Below are 26267 nucleotides of genomic sequence, written 5' to 3' on the forward strand. Positions count from 1 at the left end.
ACTGTCCTTTCAAACTGTGTTTTTGACAGTTCAAACTTTGACACCACTTTTCTCCCTGACTGTACCAAATTTCGTAGTGTTTTTTTAGGTTATCAAATAGGAAATTTACTGAGGATTCCGAAAATGTACTTAAAACAGTAATTTTCTCACTCCAAGTGGGTTTTACAAGCGATTTTCTCCGTGACTATACTTTCAAACTGTGTTTTGGCAGTTCAAACTTTGACATCGCTTTTCTCCCTGACTGTACAAATTTAGTAGTATTTTTTTATGTTACTGAATAGGAAATTTAATGAGGATTTCAAAAATGTACTTAAAACAGTCATTTTCTCACTCTAAGTGGGTTTTACAAGCGATTTTGTCCCTGACTGTCCTGTCAAACTGTGTTTTTGGCAGTTCAAACTTTGACACCGCTTTTCTCCCTGACTGTATTAAATTTTGTAGTGCTTTTTATGTTATTGAATAGGAAATTTAATGAGGATTCCAAAAATGTACTTAAAACAGTAATTTTCTCACTCCAAGTGGGTTTTACAAGCGATTTTCTCCGTGACTATACTTTCAAACTGTGTTTTGGCAGTTCAAACTTTGACATCGCTTTTCTCCCTGACTGTACCAAATTTTGTAGTATTTTTTTATGTTATCAGATAGGAAATTTAATAGGGATTCCAAAAATGTACTTAAAACAGTCATTTTCTTACTACAAGTGGGTTTTACAAGCGATTTTGTCCCTTACTATCCTTTCAAACTGTATTTTTGGCAGTTCAAACTTTGACATCGCTTTTCTTCCTGACTGTACCAAATTTTGTAGTATTTTTTTATGTTATCAAATAGGAAATTTAATAGGGATTCCAAAAATGTACTTAAAACAGTCATTTTCTTACTACAAGTGGGTTTTACAAGCGATTTTGTCCCTTACTATCCTTTCAAACTGTATTTTTGGCAGTTCAAACTTTGACATCGCTTTTCTTCCTGACTGTACCAAATTTTGTAGTATTTTTTTATGTTATCAAATAGGAAATTTAATAGGGATTCCAAAAATGTACTTAAAACAGTCATTTTCTCACTCCAAGTGGGTTTTACAAGCGATTTTCTCCGTAACTATACTTTCAAACTGTGTTTTGGCAGTTCAAACTTTGACACCGCTTTTCTCCCTGACTGTATTAAATTTTGTAGTGTTGTTTTATGTTATCAGATAAGAAATTTAATGAGGATTCCAAAAATGTACTTAAAACAGTCATTTTCTCACTCCAAGTGGGTTTTACAAGCGATTTTCTCCGTGACTATACTTTCAAACTGTGTTTTGGCAGTTCAAACTTTGACATCGCTTTTCTCCCTGACTGTACCAAATTTTGTAGTATTTTTTTATGTTATCAGATAGGAAATTTAATAGGGATTCCAAAAATGTACTTAAAACAGTCATTTTCTTACTACAAGTGGGTTTTACAAGCGATTTTGTCCCTTACTATCCTTTCAAACTGTATTTTTGGCAGTTCAAACTTTGACATCGCTTTTCTTCCTGACTGTACCAAATTTTGTAGTATTTTTTTATGTTATCAAATAGGAAATTTAATAGGGATTCCAAAAATGTACTTAAAACAGTCATTTTCTTACTACAAGTGGGTTTTACAAGCGATTTTGTCCCTTACTATCCTTTCAAACTGTATTTTTGGCAGTTCAAACTTTGACATCGCTTTTCTTCCTGACTGTACCAAATTTTGTAGTATTTTTTTATGTTATCAAATAGGAAATTTAATAGGGATTCCAAAAATGTACTTAAAACAGTCATTTTCTCACTCCAAGTGGGTTTTACAAGCGATTTTCTCCGTAACTATACTTTCAAACTGTGTTTTGGCAGTTCAAACTTTGACACCGCTTTTCTCCCTGACTGTATTAAATTTTGTAGTGTTGTTTTATGTTATCAGATAAGAAATTTAATGAGGATTCCAAAAATGTACTTAAAACAGTCATTTTCTTACTACAAGTGGGTTTTACAAGCGATTTTGTACCTGACTATCCTTTCAAACTGTGTTTTTGACAGTTCAAACTTTGACACCGCTTTTCTCCCTGACTGTATTAAATTTTGTAGTATTTTTTTATGTTATCAGATAGGAAATTTAATAGGGATTCCAAAAATGTACTTAAAACAGTCATTTTCTCACTCCAAGTGGGTTTTACAAGCGATTTTCTCCGTAACTATACTTTCAAACTGTGTTTTGGCAGTTCAAACTTTGACATCGCTTTTCTCCTTGACTGTACAGGGTGCTGCATTTTCGATGGTTTTAGGGGGTACAGAGAAAACGGTAATAGATAGAAAAAAAGTAGCATACGTGTTCCGATCTCATTTTCTGAGCTGAGATGACTGGCGAAGAGTGGGCTGCGCAAACTTCTTTTGTTTCAAAGATACGGGGGGTTTTTGAAAAGTGGCCATTTTGGAACCTCCTCTGTATTTCATTTGCTATTAAAGTTATAAAAAAAATAAAAACGGTTTCCGGTACAACTTTTCACGTAGAATCCAATGGCGTAGTCAGTTTTTTTCTATGACGTTTAGTTTCTGACTTATGACAGTAAGTTATATTTTTTTAAATGGAACACCCTATATATTTTTACGTCATTTAATCCTGTTAATTTTTACCTTTTCAATGATGTATTACAACATATAAGTTTGTAAACGTTAATTAAAAAAAAAGGTCAAAAAGACGTTTGCTAATAAAAAATATGCCAATATCTAAATTACCAAACAAAAACAATCGGAAAAAGATATAAACTAACACATCAGATAACTTACTATTTATTTAAGAAAATATGAGAACAATTATAATTTAAAAAATTCTAAGGTTACAAAATTAAATTAATGTTAGTACTTATAGCTACGTTGAGATTCCAATATGACATTATAATGATGCAAATGTCGCAGTGAAAACCAAACTTACCCTAAGCAGCCCTTATATATTGGTGTAATTGGCCATAAGTAGCAGTGACTAACGCAGATGTTCAAATTGACGTCCATGGTTATCTAAACACATTTCACATCTTTTTACTACAGCCCTTGTAGCATTAAAAATTGAAAGGTTTGGAATTGCGTAAATGCATTCTTCAAATTTTTCGCGCAGTTCTTCAACAGTATTTGATTTATTTTTGTATATCTTGTCTTTTATGTGACCCCAAAAAAAGAAATCAAGGGGTGTCAGGTCTGGTGACCGTGGTGGCCACCTAATTGGCCCATTTGTACCCATCCATTTTGCATTAAAATTTTGATTTAAAAATTCAGAAACTCTCCTGGCATTATGTGGCGGCGCACCGTCTTGCTGGAAGTATATCTCCAAAATTTGATTTAGTGGCATATTTTCTAAATTTTCAATAATTTTTTCTTCCAAAACTGACAAATATAATTCGGAATTTAAATTTTGATTGTAAATTTGATATGCTAAAACTCGACTTCCAAAAACCGCTACCCATACATTGAAACCAAATTTTCCTTGCTGACGGCGCCTAATAGTTTGATGGGGATTTATATCAGACCAGTAATGGTGATTGTGCCTGTTAAAAACTCCATCGCTCGATATATGGGCTTCATCAGTCCAAATAATTTTTTGGTGAAAATTTGGGTTTTCCCTGCATTTATGTAAGTACCATTGACAAAATATCACCCTTCTAGCATCATCACCAGGATGCAGATCTTGTACCTAGAATAACAGATAATATATGTAAAATTAATCGATATAGCTAAATCTAAAGAGGTTGATATATTTGAATTATTACGAGCGAAAGATTATTAACTGATCATCAACGTTTCTGTTATTATTAAATCAAGCAGGATTTATTAATTACTATATATGGTCGTAAAAAAGTGAATATCAGCAAAATAAATTATATAATATTCCATTTTCTTTACCTACCTTTCTTATTACATATGGTCGGAAGTTATTTTCTTTCAGAATTTTTATAGCCTTTTTTGAAGATATCCCTAAGTCTTCTTTTATTTTCCTAGTTGATGTTTTCGGTTCAGCTGTGACATATGCAATTGTGTTTATTGTTTCAACTTCTCTGGTTATTTTAAAATACGTTTTTGATCTGGGTTTACAAAAAGAGCCAAAGTCACAGAGATTTGATTGAAGTCGTTCAAAAATTCTACAGTCTGGTTGCCGACGTTCTGGATACCGTTGAAAATATAAATTTGCAGCCTCGACTTTATTTTTTCCACTCTCTATGTAACATTCGATCATGTTCCATTTATGTGTGTTTTCCATTTTGAGAAAATTGCAAGAACAAAACACCAAGAAATTTTTGAAAATGTCACCTGACGCAGAAAATGTGTGATTAACAAATGCTATTTAAGTAACCATGGAGAAGCTTCCATGGCCAACTTCTCAAAATTCAGCAAATCGAGAAGAATCGATAATATTGTCGCCTTAATAAGAAACGTGGTTACACTATCTTTATGGTAGAAATTAAAAACTATTTACATACATAAACCACATGTACCATGTTAAAATAAACATAGCCAAATTTTATTTTTATTTTAGATATTAAGTAGCACTTTTTTGAATAGGAAACACCTTTGGAAACACCTTTTCTTTAATTAAAAATTTAACGTTTACAAATTTATATGTTGTAATACATCGTTGGAAAGGAAAAAATTAACAGGATTAAATGACGTAAAAATATATAGGGTGTTCCATTTAAAAAAATATAACTTACTGTCATAAGTCAGAAACTAAACGTCATAGAAAAAAACTGACTACGCCATTGGATTCTACGTGAAAAGTTGTACCAGAAACCGTTTTTATTTTTTTTATAACTTTAATAGCAAATGAAATACAGAGGAGGTTCCAAAATGGCCACTTTTCAAAAACCCCCCGTATCTTTGAAACAAAAGAAGTTTGCGTCGCCCACTTTTCGCCAGTCATCTCAGCTCGGAAAAAGAGATCGGAACACGTATGCTACTTTTTTTCTATCTATTACCGTTTTCTCTGTACCCCCTAAAACCATCGAAAATGCAGCACCCTGTACAAAGAGTGAGTTGAGGAAATGACTGTTTTAAGTACATTTTTGGAATCCTCATTAAATTTCCTATCTGATGACATAAAAAAACACTACAAAATTTGGTACAGTCAGTGAGGAAAGCGGTGTCAAAGTTTAAACTGCCAAAAACACAGTTTGAAAGGATAGTCACGGACAAAATGGTCTGTAAAACCCACTTGGAGTAAGAAAATGACTGTTTTAAGCACATTTTTGGAATCCTCATCAAATTTCCTATCCAATAACATAGAAAAATAATGACAAACTCCCTAAAAAACAACATTGAAATAGCCAAAAGGCGTGCTCAAATTAAGGCAATTTGTTAATGCCAGAAGCTGCCCGGCTCTATGATATTAGAAATTTATGGAGAGACAGCCTAATGGAGCTCGTTTCTTTTAGAAAATAAAAAGCTACACCCCAACCCCACCTTCCCCCTTAGGGGAACGCGGAGCTTGAGGCTCACCAGCCAGAACAGTACTGAAAATATTCTTTTAATAACACCCACTGAAATTGAAGGTAAAAAAGCAGTTCGAAAACATTCGGCAACATGGCATCAGTGTGTTTGTAACAAAAAGAACAGAAACGTATTGATTGACAATTGACAGTGCTTCAGTTGTTTACAGCGTTGCCAAAGCTACCCCGATTGGGGTTGGTCTACCTCATTTCCAATAACAATCTATACCGCGGTATTAAATGGAGCAATCAGGAAACCAAATCACACATTTTGGGACACACCTTGCTTTGATCCTAAATTACTCCCTTACGTGTCATAGAAAACAAAAGATAGAACAGATTTCAAGCTTTCCAAAAATATCCCCCCATGAGTTGATTGATAACACCGTTTGGCCGCTAGAAGGCGTCAAAGTTCTTTCACCATAAAATCACATATTTCGGGACACACCTTGCTTTGACCCTAAACTACTCTCTTACTTGACAAGTTACGTCAAAATGTCATAGAAAACAAAAGATAGAGCAGATTTCAGGCTTTCTAAAAATATGCCCACATGAGTTGATTGATAACACCGTTTGGCCGCTAGAAGGCGTCAAATTTCTTTCATCATAAAATCACATATTATATTGTAAATATTTTTTAGTCAGATTTCATGTAAATCTTAATCCGGCCGAGTTCCTGGCAAAGAAATGATTGAAATGTTAAATTTTAGGTCTAACTCTGTTAGTTTTTGAGATATCAAAAAACCGACTGCACCAGCGTCTTTTCCGGGAAATTTTAACATAAAATGACACCGGGACGTCAACTGTAACTTGACAAATAAAAAAGTTTTATTTTTTGACAGTTCCTGGCCGCCATTTTGAATTTTCTGTCAAAATATCGACTTGCACCTCATTTTAAAGGAAATTTCACGTAGTTTCAAGAAATGACTGACAAAATGGCTTTTCCGCCATTTTGAAGATCACGTGACAACTGTCACTAACGTCAAAACTGTCAAACTATGCTCTAAAAAAAATCTATATAGGTAACATAATGTGATGAATAACTGAACTGCCCCAATGACAATGAAACTGTCAAGAAACGTCAAACCACCAAAATTTTGAATTTTAAATGGCGTTGGAGACAGGCCAACGCCGATTTTTCCCGATCGGTTAAAAAACAAAATGGCGTCAAAATTCCGTCTCAGTCAGTTCACAACTAATAGACAAGGAACGACAATTATTTTGTCACAGGATGTTTCAATGCGACGTCAGCCGCTTAGAAGCTAAAAGTAAGCAGTCATAACAAACTAAATAGGACCGCTTAGTTAATCTCTAAGCCGCTGACGACGCGTAAACGTACCCGATATGTCAGTTTGGTTTTCGTAATTGAAACGTTGAAGTGGATAATTTAGTTTTATCAATTCCACCTCCGAAACAACAAAATTAAAGGAAATAAACCCCGTTCGAGTCGAGAAAAACTGAAAAATGGTCGGCATTTATTTTCCAAGTCTTATCAGCGGAACGCAATCCCTTATTTGGAAAGAGACAATCCCTTGAGCGCGTTTGACATTCCGAAGTTTATTCGGGGGGCCCTTCGAGTGACACTCCGGGGTCCGAAATAAATGGTCTCCGATGCTATTTCGACTTGTTCCCCGATAATAATTGAATTTTTTTTAGTCTTGGATTCTTTTGTCTCCCCCCCCCCCCCCCCACAAAACCAGGACGCTCTTCGACGAGGAAACGGTCACCTGACCGCAATAACTCGAGCTGATGAAACGTCACGTGATTAACCAACCGAGGGAGAATTAAACAAGAAGTGCATTATTAATAATCAAAATGGTTAACGCAATAATTGAACAACCAACAATCGCTTGTAAAACCCACTTGGAGTAAGAAAATGACTGTTTTAAGTACATTTTTGGAATCCTCATTAAATTTCCTATTTGATAACATAAAAAAATACTACAAAATTTAGTACAGTCAGGGAGAAAAGCGGTGTCAAAGTTTGAACTGCCAAAAACACTGTTTGAATAGACAGTCGCGGACAAAATTGTTTGTAAAACCCACTTGGAGTGAGAAAATGACTGTTTTAAGTACATTTTTGGAATCCTCATTAAATTTCCTATTCAGTAACATAAGAAATACTACAAAATTTGGTACAGTCAGGGAGAAAATCAGTGCCAAAGTTTGACCAGCCAGAAACACAGTTTGAAAAGATTGTCACGGACAAAATTGCTTGTAAAACCTACTTGGAGTGAGAAAATGACTGTTTGAAGTACATTTTTGGAATCCTTATTAAATTTCCTATTCAATAACATAAAAAAATACTACAAAATTTGGTACAGTCAGGAAAAAAAGCGGTGTCAAAGTTTGAACTGTCAAAAACACAGTTTGAAAGGACAGTCAGGGACAAAATCGCTTGTAAAACACACTTGGAGTGAGAAAATGATTGTTTTAAGTACATTTTTGGAATCCTCATTAAATTTCCTATTCAATAACATATGAAATACTTCAAAATTTGGTACAGTCAAGTAGAAAAGCGGTGTCAAAGTTTGAACTGCTAGTAGCACTGTTTGAATAGACAGTCGCAGACAAAATCGTTTGTAAAACCTACTTGGAGTGAGAAAATGACTGTTTTAAGTACATTTTTGGAATCCTCGTTAAATTTCCTATTCAATAACATAAAAAAATACTACAAAATTTGGTACAGTCAGAGAGAAAAGCGGTGTCAAAGTTTGTACTGCCAAAAACACAGTTTGAAAGGATAGTCAGGGACAAAATCGCTTATAAAACCCACTTAGAGTAAGAAAATGACTGTTTTATGCAAATTTTTGGAATCCTCATTAAATTTCCTATCTGATAACATAAAACAAGACTACAAAATTTAATACAGTCAGGGGAAAAATGGGTGTCAAAATTTAAACTGCTAGTAACACCGTTTGAATAAACAGTCGCAGACAAAATCGTTTGTAAAACCCACTTCGAGTGAGAAAATGACTGTTTTAAGCACATTTTTGGAATCCTCATTAAATTTCCTATTCAATAACATGAAAAAACATTACAAAACTTAGTACAGTCAGGAAGAAAAACGGTGTCAAAATTTGAACTGCCAAAAACACAGTTGGAAAGGATAGTCAGGGACAAAATCGCTTGTAAAACCGACTTAGAGTGAGAAAATTACTGTTTTAAGCACATTTTTGGAATCCTCATTAAATTTCCTATTCGATAACGTAAAAAAATACTACAAAATTTGGTACAGTCAGGGAGAAAAGCAGTGTCAAAATTTGACCAGCCAGAAACACATTGTTTGTAATTTACCAGTACTTTACCGGTAATTTTTACAAAGCCCGAAACTTTACTGTGACGTCAGGATCCATTCCAACAAAATCGTCCAATCGAGCAATCCTTTACTGTTTACCGTCCTTGGGTAGTGATGGAGGTGAACTAGCCATTCTAACGTACGTCTATTTTGTCTGTTTAGTGCAACTAAAAAGGGATAGAACCATACGATGCTTCGTAAAATTTTTGTCAGCGCAACGGAGAAGACAAACAAAAAATTCCACGGAGCACTTTTCCAGGTCCGCATCGAACTCCGCAAAATTGGGGCCTCCCCGTAACTTCGACAATTTGATCCACAGACTTGTAAAATCCCCTTCTAGTTGGTTTTATCTTCCCGAAACTGCCGGCGTGGCACATTAGAGGATGTTTGTTAAAGCAAAATTCTGCACGACTTGATAAAACGTGAAATAAAGAAAAACGGGGGGGGGCGAAGGGGTGAAGGGGCCCTTATTGAGCAAGACAAATAGTCCCGTTTGAAATGCTACCTTTCTGTTTGTATAATTCCCTTGTCGATCGTTTTGATGCTCGATATAATGAGCTTCTTTAGCATTTTCTTGGGTAAAGTTACCTCTTCCAGTTAATTGCAATTATTACTAATCAGTTGTACAGGGTGAGTCATTATCTAAAAATACCAGACTGCCTTAAAACGAGGGAAGGGAAAAACCTGTAGAATGTGACACAGTTTGAATAAACAGTCATGGACAAAGTCGCTTGTAAAACCCACTTGGAGTGAGAAAATGACTGTTTTTAGTACATTTTTGGAATCCTCATTAAATTTCCTATTCGATAACATAAAAAAATAGTACAAAATTTGGTACAGTCAGGGAGAAAAGCGGTGTCAAAGTTTGAACTGTCAAAAACACAGTTTGAAAGGATAGTCAGGGACAAAATCGACTGTAAAACCCACTTGGAGTGAGAAAATGACTGTTTTAAGAACATTTTTGGAATCCTCATTAAATTTCCTATCCGATAACATAAAACAACACTATAAAATTTAATACAGTCAGGGAAAAAAGCGGTGTCAAAGTTTGAACTGTCAAAAACACAGTTTGAAAGGATAGTCCGGGACAAAATCGCTTGTAAAACACATTTGGAGTGAGAAAATTACTGTTTTAAGTACATTTTTGGAATCTTCATTAAATTTCCTATTCAACAACATAAAAAAATACTAAAAAATTCGATACAGTCAGGAGAAAAGCGGTGTCAAAGTTTGAACTGTCAAAAACACAGTTTGAAAGGATAGTCAGGGACAAAATCGCTTGTAAAACCCACTTGGAGTGAGAAAACGACTGTTTTCAGTACATTTTTGGAATCCTCATTAAATTTCCTATCTGATAACATTAAACAACACTACAAAATTTAGTACAGTCAGGGAGAAAAGTGGTGTCAAAGTTTGAACTGTCAAAAACACAGTTTGAAAGGATAGTCCGGGACAAAATCGCTTGTAAAACCCACTTGGAGTGAGATAATGACTGTTTTTAGTACATTTTTGGAATCCTCATTAAATTTCCTATTCGAAAACATTAAAAAATACTACAAAATTTGGTACAGTCAGGGAGAAAAGCGGTGTCAAAGTTTGAACTGTCAAAAACACAGTTTGAAAGGATAGTCAGGGACAAAATCGCCTGTAAAACCCACTTGGAGTGAGAAAATGACTGTTTTTAGTACATTTTTGGAATCCTCATTAAATTTCCTATTCAATAACATAAAAAAATACTATAAAATTTGGTACAGTCAGGGAGAAAAGCGGTGTCAAAGTTTGAACTGTCAAAAACACAGTTTGAAAGGAGAGTCCGGGACAAAATCGCTTGTAAAACCCACTTGGAGTAAGAAAATGACTGTTTTAAGCACATTTTTGAAATCCTCATTAAATTTCCTATTCAATAACCTAAAAAAACACTACAAAATTTGGTACAGTAAGGGAGAAAAGCGGTGTCAAAGTTTGAACTGTCAAAAACAGAGTTTGTAGAGACAGTCAGGTAGAAAACTGCGTCTAAAACCCATTTAGAGTGAGAAAATGACTGTTTTAAGTAGATTTTTGGAATCCTCATTAAATTTCCTATTCAATAACATAAAAAAATACTACAAAATTTGGTACAGTCAGGGAGAAAAGCGGTGTCAAAGTTTGAACTGTCAAAAACACAGTTTGAAAGGAGAGTCCGGGACAAAATCGCTTGTAAAACACATTTGGAGTGAGAAAATTACTGTTTTAAGTACATTTTTGGAATTCTCATTAAATTTCCTATTCAGTAACATAATAAATACTACAAAATTTGGTACAGTCAGGGAGAAAATCAGTGCCAATGTTTGACCAGCCAGAAACACAGTTTGAATGGATAGTCACGGACAAAATCGCTTGTAAAACCTGCTTGGAGTGAGATAATGACTGTTTTAAGTACATTTTTGGAATCCTCATTAAATTTCCTATCTGATAACATTAAACAACACTACAAAATTTAGTACAGTCAGGGAGAAAAGTGGTGTCAAAGTTTGAACTGTCAAAAACACAGTTTGAAAGGATAGTCAGGGACAAAATCGCCTGTAAAACCCACTTGGAGTGAGAAAATGACTGTTTTTAGTACATTTTTGGATTCCTCATTAAATTTCCTATTCAATAACATAAAAAAACACTACAAAATTTGGTACAGTAAGGGAGAAAAGCGGTGTCAAAGTTTGAACTGTCAAAAACAGAGTTTGTAGAGACAGTCAGGTAGAAAACTGCGTCTAAAACCCATTTAGAGTGAGAAAATGACTGTTTTAAGTAGATTTTTGGAATCCTCATTAAATTTCCTATTCAATAACACAAAAAAATACTACAAAAACTGGTACAGTCAGGGAGAAAAGCGGTGTCAAAGTTTGAACTTTTACGAAACACACACACTCTTTTCGACGAGCAGTTTAGCAACCCATCTTTGTTCTGCAGTACTATATGCAATACGCTAAACAAGGATAGACATTTTCTATAGGTGTTGTTAATTTCAGGATTCTGTCGTCTGGCAAACACGTTCTGTCCCACTCTAGCCCCTTGCAACAGAAAAGGATGTAAAATTGCAATTTTGTTTTAACTTACATTTTAAGATTACCGGGGCTCTGGTTTAAGTATTTTGTTTTGTGAAGAGTTTTAGTTGATGATGATGCAACATGTCCCCAATATCCGATATTGGTCTGGTTGAACAGTGGCAGCTGGGGCAATTTTGTCAATATACAGAAGCACGCAGATGCTTTTTATGTCCAGATTGGCCAGTTTTCCCAGTTACGAGATCTATAAGAGTGGAGAGCAAAGGCGTCGCCAAGGGGGAGCTGCAGCTGCCTTAGAAATTCAAAAAAAATGTAATAACAATGAAAATGTACAGGATTTTCATCAAAGTCGACAAATTTACGAAAACCCGTAGGAGATGATGTTCAAATTGATATAATAAGGAACCAGGTCTCACTGAACTGAAGTTTCTTGCAATTTTAAGTAAAATACCATTTTCCCCCCATCTCCATGTCAACATGCCCCCCTAGGTCATAGGCTGGGGACGCTCCTGGTGGAGAGAGGGTTCCATTTGGGGGTATAGGGCGTTGTTGCATAAAATATCGACAACGCTTTCGGTAAACTTGCCAAGATAAATAGCGGGCAGCTTTGTAAAGCTCCCAGCCATTATCCCTCGCTTTTTCTCTGACAGGGAAAACATGAAAGAAATTTTGTGTATTCATTCCCGTTGGGAATGATTATTCACTTTAGCATCGAATATTTGGGTTTTGTTTTGTTGGGGAATGCAAAAAAAATTGTTAATTTACCGCTAAATTTGTGGGATTTAATAAGAAAAGCGCTTCTTTGTTGTGTTAATAGGAATGCACTTGTAACTTTTTTTTTACCATAAAATCACATATTTTGGGACACACCTTGCTTTGATCCTAAACTACTCTCTTACTTGACAAGTTACGTCAAAATGTCATAGAAAACAAAAGATAATGCAGATTACAAGCTTTCCAAAAATATCCCCACATGAGTTGATTGATTACACCGTTTGGCCGCTAGAGGGCGTCAAAGTTGCTTCACCATAAAATCACAAATTTTTAGACACCCGCTGCTTTCACCCTAATTTACTCTCTTACTTGACAAAATACGCAAAAATGTCATAGAAAACAAAAGATAGAGCAGATTTCAAGCTTTCCAAAAATATCCCCACATGAGTTGATTGATTACACCGTTTGGCCGCTAGAAGGCATCAAAGTTCGTTTACCATAAAATCACATATTTTGGAACACACCTTGCTTTGATCCTAAACTACTCCCTTACTTGACAAGTTACGTCAAAATGTCATAGAAAACAAAAGATAGAGCAGATAACAAGCTTTCCAAAAATATCCCCGCATGAGTTGATTGATTACACCGTTTGGCCGCTAGAGGGCGTCAAAGTTGCTTCACCATAAAATCACATATTTTGGGACACACCTTGCTTTGATCCTAAACTACTCCCTTACTTGACAAGATACGTCAAAATGTCATAGAAAACAAAAGATAGAGCAGACTTCAGGCTTTCCAAAAATATCCCCACGTGAGTTGATTGATAACACCGTTTGGCCGCTAGAGGGCGTCAAAGTTCGTTTACCATAAAATCACATATTTTGGGACACACCTTGCTTTGATCCTAAACTACTCCCTTACTTGACAAGATACGTCAAAATGTCATAGAAAACAAAAGATAGAGCAGATTTCAAGCTTTCCAAAAATATCCCCGCATGAGTTGATTGGTCATACCGTTTGACCGCTAGAGGGCGTCAAAGTTGCTTCACCATAAAATCACATATTTTGGGACACACCTTGCTTTGATCCTAAACTACTCCCTTACTTGACAAGATACGTCAAAATGTCATAGAAAACAAAAGATAGAGCAGACTTCAGGCTTTCCAAAAATATCCCCGCATGAGTTGATTGATTACACCGTTTGGCCGCTAGAGGGCGTCAAAGTTGCTTCACCATAAAATCACATATTTTGGGACACACCTTGCTTTGATCCTAAACTACTCCCTTACTTGACAAGATACGTCAAAATGTCATAGAAAACAAAAGATAGAGCAGACTTCAGGCTTTCCAAAAATATCCCCACGTGAGTTGATTGATAACACCGTTTGGCCGCTAGAGGGCGTCAAAGTTCGTTTACCATAAAATCACATATTTTGGGACACACCTTGCTTTGATCCTAAACTACTCCCTTACTTGACAAGATACGTCAAAATGTCATAGAAAACAAAAGATAGAGCAGACTTCAGGCTTTCCAAAAATATCCCCACGTGAGTTGATTGATAACACCGTTTGGCCGCTAGAGGGCGTCAAAGTTCGTTTACCATAAAATCACATATTTTGGGACACACCTTGCTTTGATCCTAAACTACTCCCTTACTTGACAAGATACGTCAAAATGTCATAGAAAACAAAAGATAGAGCAGATTTCAAGCTTTCCAAAAATATCCCCGCATGAGTTGATTGGTCATACCGTTTGACCGCTAGAGGGCGTCAAAGTTGCTTCACCATAAAATCACATATTTTGGGACACACCTTGCTTTGACCCTAAACTACTCTCTTACTTCACAAGTTACGTCAAAATGTCATAGAAAACAAAAGATAGAGAAGATTTCAAGCTTTCTAAAAATATCCCCACATGAGTTGATTGGTCATACCGTTTGACCGCTAGAGGGCGTCAAAGTTGCTTCACCATAAAATCACTAATTTTTAGACACCCGGTGCTTTCACCCTAATTTCCTCCCTTACTTGACAAGTTACGTCAAAATGTCATAGAAAACAAAAGATAGAGCAGACTTCAGGCTTTCCAAAAATATCCCCGCATGAGTTGATTGGTCATACCGTTTGACCGCTAGAGGGCGTCAAATTTCGTTTACCATAATATCACATATTATATTGTAAAAATTTCCTGTAAGTCAGATTTCCTGTAAATCTTAATCCGGCCAACTTTCTGGCAAAGAAATGGTTAAAATATTACATTTTAAATCTAACTCTGTTAGTTTTTGAGATATCAAAAAACCGACTGCACCAGCGTCTTTTCCGGGAAATTCTAACATAAAATGACACCGAGACGTCAACTGTAACTTGACAAATAAAAATGTTGTATTTTTGACAGTTCCGGGCCGCCATTTTGAATTTTCTGTCAAAATATTGACTTGCACCTCATTTTAAAGGAAATTTCACGTAGATTCGAGAAATGACAGACAAAATGGCGTCCCAGGCCGCCATTTTGAATTTTCTGTCAAAATATTGACTTGCACCTCATTTTAAAGGAAATTTCACGTAGTTTCTAGAATTGACAGACAAAATGGCGTTCCAGGCCGCCATTTTGAATTTTCTGTCAAAATATTGACTTGCACCTCATTTTAAAGGAAATTTTGCGTAGTTTCTAGAAATGACAGACAAAATGGCGTTCCAGGCCGCCATTTTGAATTTTCTGTCAAAATATTGACTTGCACCTCATTTTAAAGAAATTTTCACGTAGTTTCAAGAAATGACTGACAAAATGGAGTTCTAGGCCGCCATTTTGAATTTTCTGTAAAAAGTAGTAAAAAAAGACTTCTAATACCCCCCAATTATTTCGAATTTTTTGAAAAATGAATATTTTTAAAATGCTTTTTTTGTATTTATTTCACCGAATTTAAGGTCCTTTGGTATAAATATGTCAAATACTGTGCATTGGAACCCTCCTGGAGCAAAACAAAAAATTGCAAAAATTGCACTTTTTGCAAAAATTGCATTTTTTCAATTTTTGAATGATTGTAACTTTTTTATTTGGACTCTTAAAAATTTCTTTTAAACTCCATTAGAAAGAGGATAAAAAATACTACAAAATGAGCTATAGCTGGCCTCTGTAGCTCTTCATGTTACCAAGATATTTAATTTCAAAAATAAAACTAAAAAAATTGCCAAAATTGCACTTTTTGCAAAAATTGCATTTTTTCAATTTTTGAATGATTGTAACTTTTTTATTTAAACTCTTATAAATTTCTTTTAAACTCCATTAGAAAAAGGATAAAAAATACTACAAAATGAGCCAAACCTGGCCGCTCTAGCTCTTCATGTAACCGAGATATTGAATTTCAAAAATAAAAAATAAAAAAATTGCCAAAATTGCATTTTTTCCAAAAAACTGCATTTTTTAACCCTGACTCACCCTGTATACTCTCAAAAATGGCAAAGGTTTGCGAGTTAAGTAAAAAAAAAAATTCTACAGAGTGAACCAACTGAAAAAGCCTCTACATTATAGAGATGTGTTGCACTCTGTTTCTACTTTTTTTTTTGTTTTAATCGCGAAAACTTACCTCAAATTCTCATCACTATAACGTTTCCGATCCAAAAAACAATATTCCAGCAGACAAAGTTTACGCGCGCTTCCGCAAAACTGACGACCGAATAGACTTTGGCTCTATCTGCGCAATTTTGGCGGAGACGATCCAAGTTAGAGCGCTCCAGAGCGACTGGCGCCACTCGGATATTGGGGATACATTCGCAGGCTCTGAAAGAGGCGTTCTGGACTTGCAGATAGCATCGATTCCCACTAAAAACCGACTATAGGAACATCCAACTTAAATTGCAACTCTATCGTCGTAAAAGCTGAAATTTACGTTCACCCTGTATAGCAGTCAAGTGCGTCCACGTGGTACTTTAGCACGTTTTCTAGTACCAAAGCAAATGCAGACGTTATATTATCATATTAAGGTGGTTTGGTGTAAATATGTCTTTTGCTGTGCATTGGAACCCTCCTGGAGTAAATAAAAAATTGCCAAAATTGCACTTTTTGTAAAAATTGCATATTTTTTGACACACGTCGCTTTGATCTTAAATTACTCTTTTACTTGACAAGTTACGTCAAAATGTTATAGAAAACAAAAGATAAAGCAGATTTTAAGCTTTCCAAAAATATCCCTACATGAGTTGATTGATAATCCCGTTTGGACGCTAGAAGGCGTCAAAGTTGCTTCACCATAAAATCACTACTTTTTAGACACCCGCTGCTTTCACCCTAATTTACTCTCTTTCTTGACAAGTTACGTCAAAATGTCATAGAAAACAAAAGATAGTGCAGATTACGAGCTTTCCAAAAATATGCCCCCATGAGTTGATTGATTACACCGTTTGGCCGCTAGAGGGCGTCAAAGTTCTTTCACCATAAAATCACATATTTTGGGACACGCCTTGCTTTGACCCTAAATTACTCCCTTACTTGACAAGTTACGTCAAAATGTCATAGAAAACAAAAGATAGAGCAGATTTCAAGCTTTCCAAAAATATTCCCACATGAGTTGATTGGTCATACCGTTTGACCGCTAGAGGGCGTCAAAGTTGCTTCACCATAAAATCACTAATTTTTAGACACCCGCTGCTTTCACCCTAATTTACTCTCTTACTTGACAAGATACGTCAAAATGTCATAGAAAACAAAAGATAGAGCAGATTTCAAGCTTTCCAAAAATATTCCCACATGAGTTGATTGATTGTACCGTTTGGCCGCTAGAGGGCGTCAAAGTTCTTTTACCATAAAACCACATATTTTGGGACACATCTTGTTTTGATCCCAAACTACTCTCTTACTTGACAAGATACGTCAAAATGTCATAGAAAACAAAAGATAGAGCAGATTTCAAGCTTTCCAAAAATATCCCCGCATGAGTTGATTGGTCATACCGTTTGACCGCTAGAGGGCGTCAAAGTTCTTTCACCATAAAATCACATATTTTGGGACACACCTTGCTTTGATCCTAAACTACTCTCTTACTTGACAAGTTACGTCAAAATGTCATAGAAAACAAAAGATAGAGCAGATTACGAGCTTTCCAAAAATATCCCCGCATGAGTTGATTCGTCATACCGTTTGGCCGCTAGAGGGCGTCAAAGTTGCTTCACCATAAAATCACTACTTTTTAGACACCCGTTGCTTTCACCCTAATTTACTCTCTTTTTTGACAAGATACGTCAAAATGTTATAGAAAACAAAAGATAGAGCAGATTTCAAGCTTTCCAAAAATATCCCCGCATGAGTTGATTCGTCATACCGTTTGGCCGCTAGAGGGCGTCAAAGTTGCTTCACCATAAAATCACTACTTTTTAGACACCCGTTGCTTTCACCCTAATTTACTCTCTTTTTTGACAAGATACGTCAAAATGTTATAGAAAACAAAAGATAGAGCAGATTTCAAGCTTTCCAAAAATATCCCCGCATGAGTTGATTGGTCATACCGTTTGGCCGCTAGAGGGCGTCAAAGTTCTTTCACCATAAAATCACATATTTTGGGACACGCCTTGCTTTGACCCTAAATTACTCCCTTACTTGACAAGTTACGTCAAAATGTCATAGAAAACAAAAGATAGAGCAGATTTCAAGCTTTCCAAAAATATTCCCCCATGAGTTGATTGATTACACCGTTTGGCCGCTAGAGGGCGTCAAAGTTCTTTCACCATAAAATCACATATTTTGGGACACACCTTGTTCTGACCCTAATTTACTCTCTTACTTGACAAGATACGTCAAAATGTTATAGAAAACAAAAGATAGAGCAGATTTCAAGCTTTCCAAAAATATCCCCGCATGAGTTGATTGGTCATACCGTTTGACCGCTAGAGGGCGTCAAAGTTCTTTCACCATAAAATCACATATTTTGGGACACACCTTGCTTTTGGAACCCTCTTGGAGTAAAATAAAAAATTGCCAAAATTGCACTCTTTGTAAAAATTGCATATTTTTTGACACACGTCGCTTTGATTTTAAATTACTCTCTTACTTGACAAGTTACGTCAAAATGTCATAGAAAACAAAAGATAGAGCAGATTTTAAGCTTCCCATAAATATCCCCCCATGAGTTGATTGATAATCCCGTTTGGACGCTAGAGGTCGTCAAAGTTGCTTCACCATAAAATCGCACATTTTTAGACACCCGCTGCTTTCACATTAATTTACTCCCTTACTTGACAAGATACGTCAAAATGTCATAGAAAACAAAAGATAGAGCAGATTTCAAGCTTTCCAAAAATATCCCCCCATGAGTTGATTGATTACACCGTTTGGCCGCTAGAGGGCGTCAAAGTTCTTTCACCATAAAATCACATATTTTGGGACACGCCTTGCTTTGACCCTAAATTACTCCCTTACATGACAAGTTACGTCAAAATGTCATAGAAAACAAAAGATAGAGCAGACTTCAAGCTTTCCAAAAATATCCCTACATGAGTTGATTGATAACACCGTTTGGCCGCTAGAGGGCGTCAAATTTCGTTTACCATAATATCACATATTATAGTTGTGTGCAACATCTGGTGACATCTGTACTCAACTCTATGAGTTAGAAAGTACAGATGGCGTTCCAAAATCTAGGAACAGCACCATTAATGCCGCATCATTCGGTAAACACCGATCTGATTGGTTGAAAATTTTTTTTTTATCACATTATATTGTAAATATTTTTTAGTCAGATTTCATGTAAATCTTAATCGGGCCGAGTTCCTGGCAAAGAAATGATTAAAATGTTACATTTTAGGTCTAACTCTGTTAGGTTTTGAGATATCAAAAAACCGACTGCACCAGCGTCTTTTCCGGGAAATTTTAACATAAAATGACACCGAGACGTCAACTGTAACTTGACAAATAAAAAAGTTGTATTTTTGACAGTTCCAGGTCGCCATTTTGAATTTTCTGTCAAAATATTGAGTTGCACCTCATTTTAAAGGAAATTTCACGTGGTTTCAAGAAATGACAGGCAAAATGGCGTTGCAGGACGCCATTTTGAATTTTCTGTCAAAATATTGAGTTTGCATTCTGAAGGAAATTTATCACAAAATCACATATTTTTAGCACGTTTTCTAGTACCAAAGCAAATACAGACACTATATTATCATATAAAGAGTGCATCGGTAGTTTGCAAATATTTACAGGTAAAATGCTTGACCTTTCAAGTGTAGTTGACTGAAAAGCGAAACTATAGCCAAAATCAACTCAGTATACTGTGACGTCATACAGCGGTTCGTAGCACAAATGCAGTGGCAATATAGCAAGTTTCTAGGCCAATTTCTTTGGTTTTTACTGTAGCACCAGAAACCATTTACCTCTTCAAATTAATCGTATCGATATATAAATATGTATTTACACTTTTAAAAGGTAAAAATTTGTTATTGAAACAGTTATGGTGAAAATCAAGGTAATTGATTAAAGTATCATCAACTTGTGCTGGGGGAAAATAATTTTCTTCCAGGATTCCGTTTTCCTGGTAACTGGAGGGGCCACGGGTCTTGGAGGAGCCACTTCCAGGCTCCTACAGGCCGAAGGAGCTCACGTGACCATCCTCACCCGCAGTGACACCAATCAAAGTCAATTTGCAGGCGATCGCGTTTTGTTTGTCAAAGGAGATGTAAATGCCATGTTACTGGATTTTTTTTAAATAAATTAAGGTGTGTGGCTTAGGTTCGTTCGGAAAGCGACGTGCAGGGGGCGTTGGAGGCGACGATTCAAAAATTTGGACAACTGCACGGTGTCGTGCACTGCGCCGGAGTGTTCCAAAGCGGCGACGAGCTGTTCAATATGGAAACTCAGCAACCGGGAGATTATAAAGTGTTAACCGACATTGTCACTGTAAGACACCGGTCACAGTCTGATGTCACTTACAATATAAACATCAATTCCAGATTAATCTTCTAGGGACTTTCAACGTTAACAGATTGGCTGTCCCGTATTTCTTGCCAAACCGGCCTGACGAGGAAGGCCAAAAAGGGATAATCATAAACTGCTCCAGGTATAATTTTCAGGTTTCAGTCACGTGATTGCTCTAGATAACACACTGAATAAACCACGTGATATTATGACAGACAGTTTTTAGCACATCAGGACATAGTCCCATGGCGTCAGCTGTCGCTTACAGTACCACCAAGGCTGCCATTATATCTTTGAGTTATCCTCTGGCCAAACAGCTCAGCAGTCTGGGTATTCGGGTGATGGATATTGCCCCAGGTGAGGGTTTTTACCAAAAAAAAAACAATTGAAACTGACATATGTCTGACTGTCACAGCCCTCTGTGATACGCCAATGTTTCGTCGGGCGGTGGGTTTCAATCAGGACATAGCCAACTTTCGTAATTTGTTCCCATCGCGACTGATTGAACCAGTGGAATACGCGAACGCAGTCAAACACGTGATCGAAACGCCCATGCTGAATGGCTCGTCCTATCAACTAGATGGCGCTCTCAGACCGTAAAAATTTCAACAAAACAATGATTATGGAGCGTAGTTTTTTAGTGAATTTGGTCTGAGAAAATCAATAGAAATCAATAAGTTTGACAAAGATGGAGTTGTTGTTTTGGGTTAATAAAGTACCTGAAAGATGGGCTATTTAGTGTTTATTGGTTTACTAACACCTCCACCAGATTGGTTTTCTTCCTCTTCCTACTAGCAGCCAATGTTGCCAGGTCTACCGTTTTTGTGGTTCTTCTACCGTTCTCCTATTTTTTTTTAACATAATCTACAGTTTTTAACACCATTATTGCCATATTGTGGGTTGTAAAACACTTTATATACTGCGAATTGCCAAATCCGCATGTTTTATTGTTTGCAGTGTAAATTCAAGTTTGACACCGCTTTTCTCCCTGACTGTACCTAGTTTTGTAGTGTTTTTTTATGTTATTGAATAGGAAATTTAATGAGGATTTCAAAAATGGACTCAAAACAGTCATTTTCTCACTCCAAGTGGGTTTTACAAACGATTTTTTACCTGACTGTCTCTACAAACTGTGTTTTTGGCTGTTCAAATTTGGCACTGCTTTTCTCCCTGACTGTAATTAATTTTGAAGTGTTTTTTTTGGGTTATTGAATAGAAAATTTAATGAGGATTTCAAAAATGTGCTTAAAACAGTCATTTTCTGACTCTAAGTGGGTTTTACAAGCGATTTTGTCCCTGACTGTCTATACAAACTGTGTTTTTGGCAAGTCAAACTTTGACTCCGCTTTTCTCCCTGACTGTACCTAATTTTGTAGTGTTTTTTTGGGTTATTGAATAGAAAATTTAATGAGGACTCCAAAAATGTGCTTAAAACAGTCATTTTCTGACTCTAAGTGGGTTTTACAAGCGATTTTGTCCCTGACTGTCTATACAAACTGTGTTTTTGGCAGGTCAAACTTTGACTCCGCTTTTCTCCCTGACTGTACCTAATTTTGTAGTGTTTTTTTGAGTTATTGAATAGAAAATTTAATGAAGATTCCAAAAATGTGCTTAAAACAGTCATTTTCTGACTCTAAGTGGGTTTTACAAGCGATTTTGTCCCTGACTGTCTATACAAACTGTGTTTTTGGCAGGTCAAACTTTGACTCCGCTTTTCTCCCTGACTGTACCTAATTTTGTAGTGTTTTTTTGAGTTATTGAATAGAAAATTTAATGAGGATTCCAAAAATGTGCTTAAAACAGTAATTTTCTGACTCTAAGTGGGTTTTACAAGCGATTTTGTCCCTGACTGTCTATACAAACTGTGTTTTTGGCAGGTCATACTTTGATTCCGCTTTTCTCCCTGACTGTACCTAATTTTGTAGTGTTTTTTTGGGTTATTGAATAGAAAATTTAATGAGGATTCCAAAAATGTGCTTAAAACAGTCATTTTCTGACTCTAAGTGGGTTTTACAAGCGATTTTGTCCCTGACTGTCTATACAAACTGTGTTTTTGGCAGGTCAAACTTTGACTCCGCTTTTCTCCCTGACTGTACCTAATTTTGTAGTGTTTTTTTGAGTTATTGAATAGAAAATTTAATGAGGATTCCAAAAATGTGCTTAAAACAGTAATTTTCTGACTCTAAGTGGGTTTTACAAGCGATTTTGTCCCTGACTGTCTATACAAACTGTGTTTTTGGCAGGTCATACTTTGATTCCGCTTTTCTCCCTGACTGTACCTAATTTTGTAGTGTTTTTTTGGGTTATTGAATAGAAAATTTAATGAGGATTCCAAAAATGTGCTTAAAACAGTCATTTTCTGACTCTAAGTGGGTTTTACAAGCGATTTTGTCCCTGACTGTCTATACAAACTGTGTTTTTGGCAGGTCAAACTTTGACTCCGCTTTTCTCCCTGACTGTACCTAATTTTGTAGTGTTTTTTTGGGTTATTGAATAGAAAATTTAATGAGGATTCCAAAAATGTGCTTAAATCAGTCATTTTGTCACTCCAAGTGGGTTTTAGAGTTGATTTTGTACCTGACTGTCTCTACAAGCTGTGCTTTTGGTAGTTCAAACTTTGACACCACTTTTCTTCCTGACTATACCAAATTTTGTTGTGTTTTTTAAGTTTTCAGATAGGAAATTTAATGAAGATTCCAAAAATGTACTTAAAACAGTCATTTTCTCACTCCAAGTGGGTTTCACAGGCAATTTTGTCCCTGACTATCTTTTCAAACTGTGTTTTTGGTAGTTCAAACTTTGACACCACTTTTCTCCTTAACTATACCTAATTTTGTAGTGTTTTTGAGGTTATTGGATAGGAAATTTAATGAGGATTCCAAAAATGTGCTTAAAACAGTCATTTTCTCACTCCAAGTGGGTTTTACAAGCGATTTTATCCCTGACTGTCCTTTCAAACTGTGTTTTTGGCAGTCCAAACTTCAACACCGCTTTTTCTCCCTGACTGTACCTAATTTTGTAGTGTTTTTTTTGGGTTATTGAATAGAAAATTTAATGAGGATTCCAAAAATGTGCTTAAAACAGTCATTTTCTGACTCTAAGTGGGTTTTACAAGCGATTTTGTCCCTGACTGTCTATACAAACTGTGTTTTTGGCAGGTCAAACTTTGACTCCGCTTTTCTCCCTGACTGTACCTAATTTTGTAGTGTTTTTTTGGGTTATTGAATAGAAAATTTAATGAGGATTCCAAAAATGTGCTTAAAACAGTCATTTTCTGACTCTAAGTGGGTTTTACAAGCGATTTTGTCCCTGACTGTCTATACAAACTGTGTTTTTGGCAGGTCTAACTTTGACTCCGCTTTTCTCCTTGACTGTACCTAATTTTGTAGTGTTTTTTTGAGTTATTGAATAGAAAATTTAATGAGGATTCCAAAAATGTGCTTAAAACAGTCATTTTCTGACTCTAAGTGGGTTTTACAAGCGATTTTGTCCCTGACTGTCTATACAAACTGTGTTTTTGGCAGGTCAAACTTTGACTCCGCTTTTCTCCCTGACTGTACCTAATTTTGTAGTGTTTTTTTGAGTTATTGAATAGAAAATTTAATGAGGATTCCAAAAATGTGCTTAAAACAGTCATTTTCTGACTCTAAGTGGGTTTTACAAGCGATTTTGTCCCTGACTGTCTATACAAACTGTGTTTTTGGCAGGTCAAACTTTGACTCCGCTTTTCTCCCTGGCTGTACCTAATTTTGTAGTGTTTTTTTTTCGGTTATTGAATAGGAAATTTGGTGAGGATTCCAAAAATGTGCTTAAATCAGTCATTTTGTCACTCCAAGTGGGTTTTAGAGTTGATTTTGTACCTGACTGTCTCTACAAGCTGTGCTTTTGGTAGTTCAAACTTTGACACCACTTTTCTTCCTGACTATACCAAATTTTGTTGTGTTTTTTAAGTTTTCAGATAGGAAATTTAATGAAGATTCCAAAAATGTACTTAAAACAGTCATTTTCTCACTCCAAGTGGGTTTCACAGGCAATTTTGTCCCTGACTATCTTTTCAAACTGTGTTTTTGGTAGTTCAAACTTTGACACCACTTTTCTCCTTAACTATACCTAATTTTGTAGTGTTTTTGAGGTTATTGGATAGGAAATTTAATGAGGATTCCAAAAATGTGCTTAAAACAGTCATTTTCTCACTCCAAGTGGGTTTTACAAGCGATTTTATCCCTGACTGTCCTTTCAAACTGTGTTTTTGGCAGTCCAAACTTCAACACCGCTTTTTCTCCCTGACTGTACCTAATTTTGTAGTGTTTTTTTGGGTTATTGAATAGAAAATTTAATGAGGATTCCAAAAATGTGCTTAAAACAGTCATTTTCTGACTCTAAGTGGGTTTTACAAGCGATTTTGTCCCTGACTGTCTATACAAACTGTGTTTTTGGCAGGTCAAACTTTGACTCCGCTTTTCTCCCTGACTGTACCTAATTTTGTAGTGTTTTTTTGGGTTATTGAATAGAAAATTTAATGAGGATTCCAAAAATGTGCTTAAAACAGTCATTTTCTGACTCTAAGTGGGTTTTACAAGCGATTTTGTCCCTGACTGTCTATACAAACTGTGTTTTTGGCAGGTCTAACTTTGACTCCGCTTTTCTCCTTGACTGTACCTAATTTTGTAGTGTTTTTTTGAGTTATTGAATAGAAAATTTAATGAGGATTCCAAAAATGTGCTTAAAACAGTCATTTTCTGACTCTAAGTGGGTTTTACAAGCGATTTTGTCCCTGACTGTCTATACAAACTGTGTTTTTGGCAGGTCAAACTTTGACTCCGCTTTTCTCCCTGACTGTACCTAATTTTGTAGTGTTTTTTTGAGTTATTGAATAGAAAATTTAATGAGGATTCCAAAAATGTGCTTAAAACAGTCATTTTCTGACTCTAAGTGGGTTTTACAAGCGATTTTGTCCCTGACTGTCTATACAAACTGTGTTTTTGGCAGGTCAAACTTTGACTCCGCTTTTCTCCCTGGCTGTACCTAATTTTGTAGTGTTTTTTTTCGGTTATTGAATAGGAAATTTGGTGAGGATTCCAAAAATGTGCTTAAATCAGTCATTTTGTCACTCCAAGTGGGTTTTAGAGTTGATTTTGTACCTGACTGTCTCTACAAGCTGTGCTTTTGGTAGTTCAAACTTTGACACCACTTTTCTTCCTGACTATACCAAATTTTGTTGTGTTTTTTAAGTTTTCAGATAGGAAATTTAATGAAGATTCCAAAAATGTACTTAAAACAGTAATTTTCTCACTCCAAGTGGGTTTCACAGGCAATTTTGTCCCTGACTATCTTTTCAAACTGTGTTTTTGGCAGTTCAAACTTCAACACCGCTTTTTCTCCTGACTGTACCTAATTTTGTAGTTTTTTTGGGTTATTGAATAGAAAATTTAATGAGGATTCCAAAAATGTGCTTAAAACAGTCATTTTCTGACTCTAAGTGGGTTTTACAAGCGATTTTGTCCCTGACTGTCTATACAAACTGTGTTTTTGGCAGGTCAAACTTTGACTCCGCTTTTCTCCCTGACTGTACCTAATTTTGTAGTGTTTTTTTGTGTTATGGAATAGGAAATTTAATGAGGATTCCAAAAATGTGCTTAAAACAGTAATTTTCTGACTCTAAGTGGGTTTTACAAGCGATTTTGTCCCTGACTGTCTCTACAAACTGTGTTTTTGGCAGGTCAAACTTTGACTCCGCTTTTCTCCCTGACTGTACCTAATTTTGTAGTGTTTTTTTTGAGTTATTGAATAGAAAATTTAATGAGGATTCCAAAAATGTGCTTAAAACAGTCATTTTCTGACTCTAAGTGGG

General features: G+C 35.8%; 2 protein-coding genes across 5 annotated transcripts in view; one reads left to right on the forward strand and one right to left on the reverse strand.

Annotated features, from left to right (window-relative positions):
* The window catches only part of LOC145736270 (neural cell adhesion molecule 1-like), a 57672-nt gene extending 41403 nt beyond the window's left edge, over positions 1–16269 (reverse strand). For 2 of the 4 annotated variants that reach the window (XM_081990600.1, XM_081990598.1), the window contains exon 1: positions 16101–16268. The gene's annotated coding sequence lies outside the window, so the exon portion shown is untranslated. Of the gene's footprint in view, positions 1–16100 lie in introns of all 4 variants that reach the window. The other 2 variants (XM_081990601.1, XM_081990602.1) reach the window with 2 other exon arrangements.
* A 3567-nt stretch (positions 16270–19836) lies between these two features.
* Positions 19837–21146, forward strand: LOC145736481 (ipsdienol dehydrogenase-like). Its single transcript, XM_081990936.1, has 6 exons — positions 19837–19967; positions 20022–20177; positions 20231–20398; positions 20452–20558; positions 20643–20773; positions 20832–21146. Exons 1-6 carry the CDS (start codon positions 19953–19955, stop codon positions 21014–21016), a joined length of 762 nt encoding a protein of 253 aa, XP_081847062.1. The 5' UTR covers positions 19837–19952; the 3' UTR covers positions 21017–21146.
* The last annotated feature ends 5121 nt before the right edge of the window (positions 21147–26267 follow it).

The sequence above is a fragment of the Ips typographus genome, linkage group LG12 (genome assembly GCF_016097725.1).
Source record: "Ips typographus isolate SLU linkage group LG12, UJ_Ityp_2.0, whole genome shotgun sequence".
NCBI lineage: Eukaryota > Metazoa > Arthropoda > Insecta > Coleoptera > Curculionidae > Ips > Ips typographus.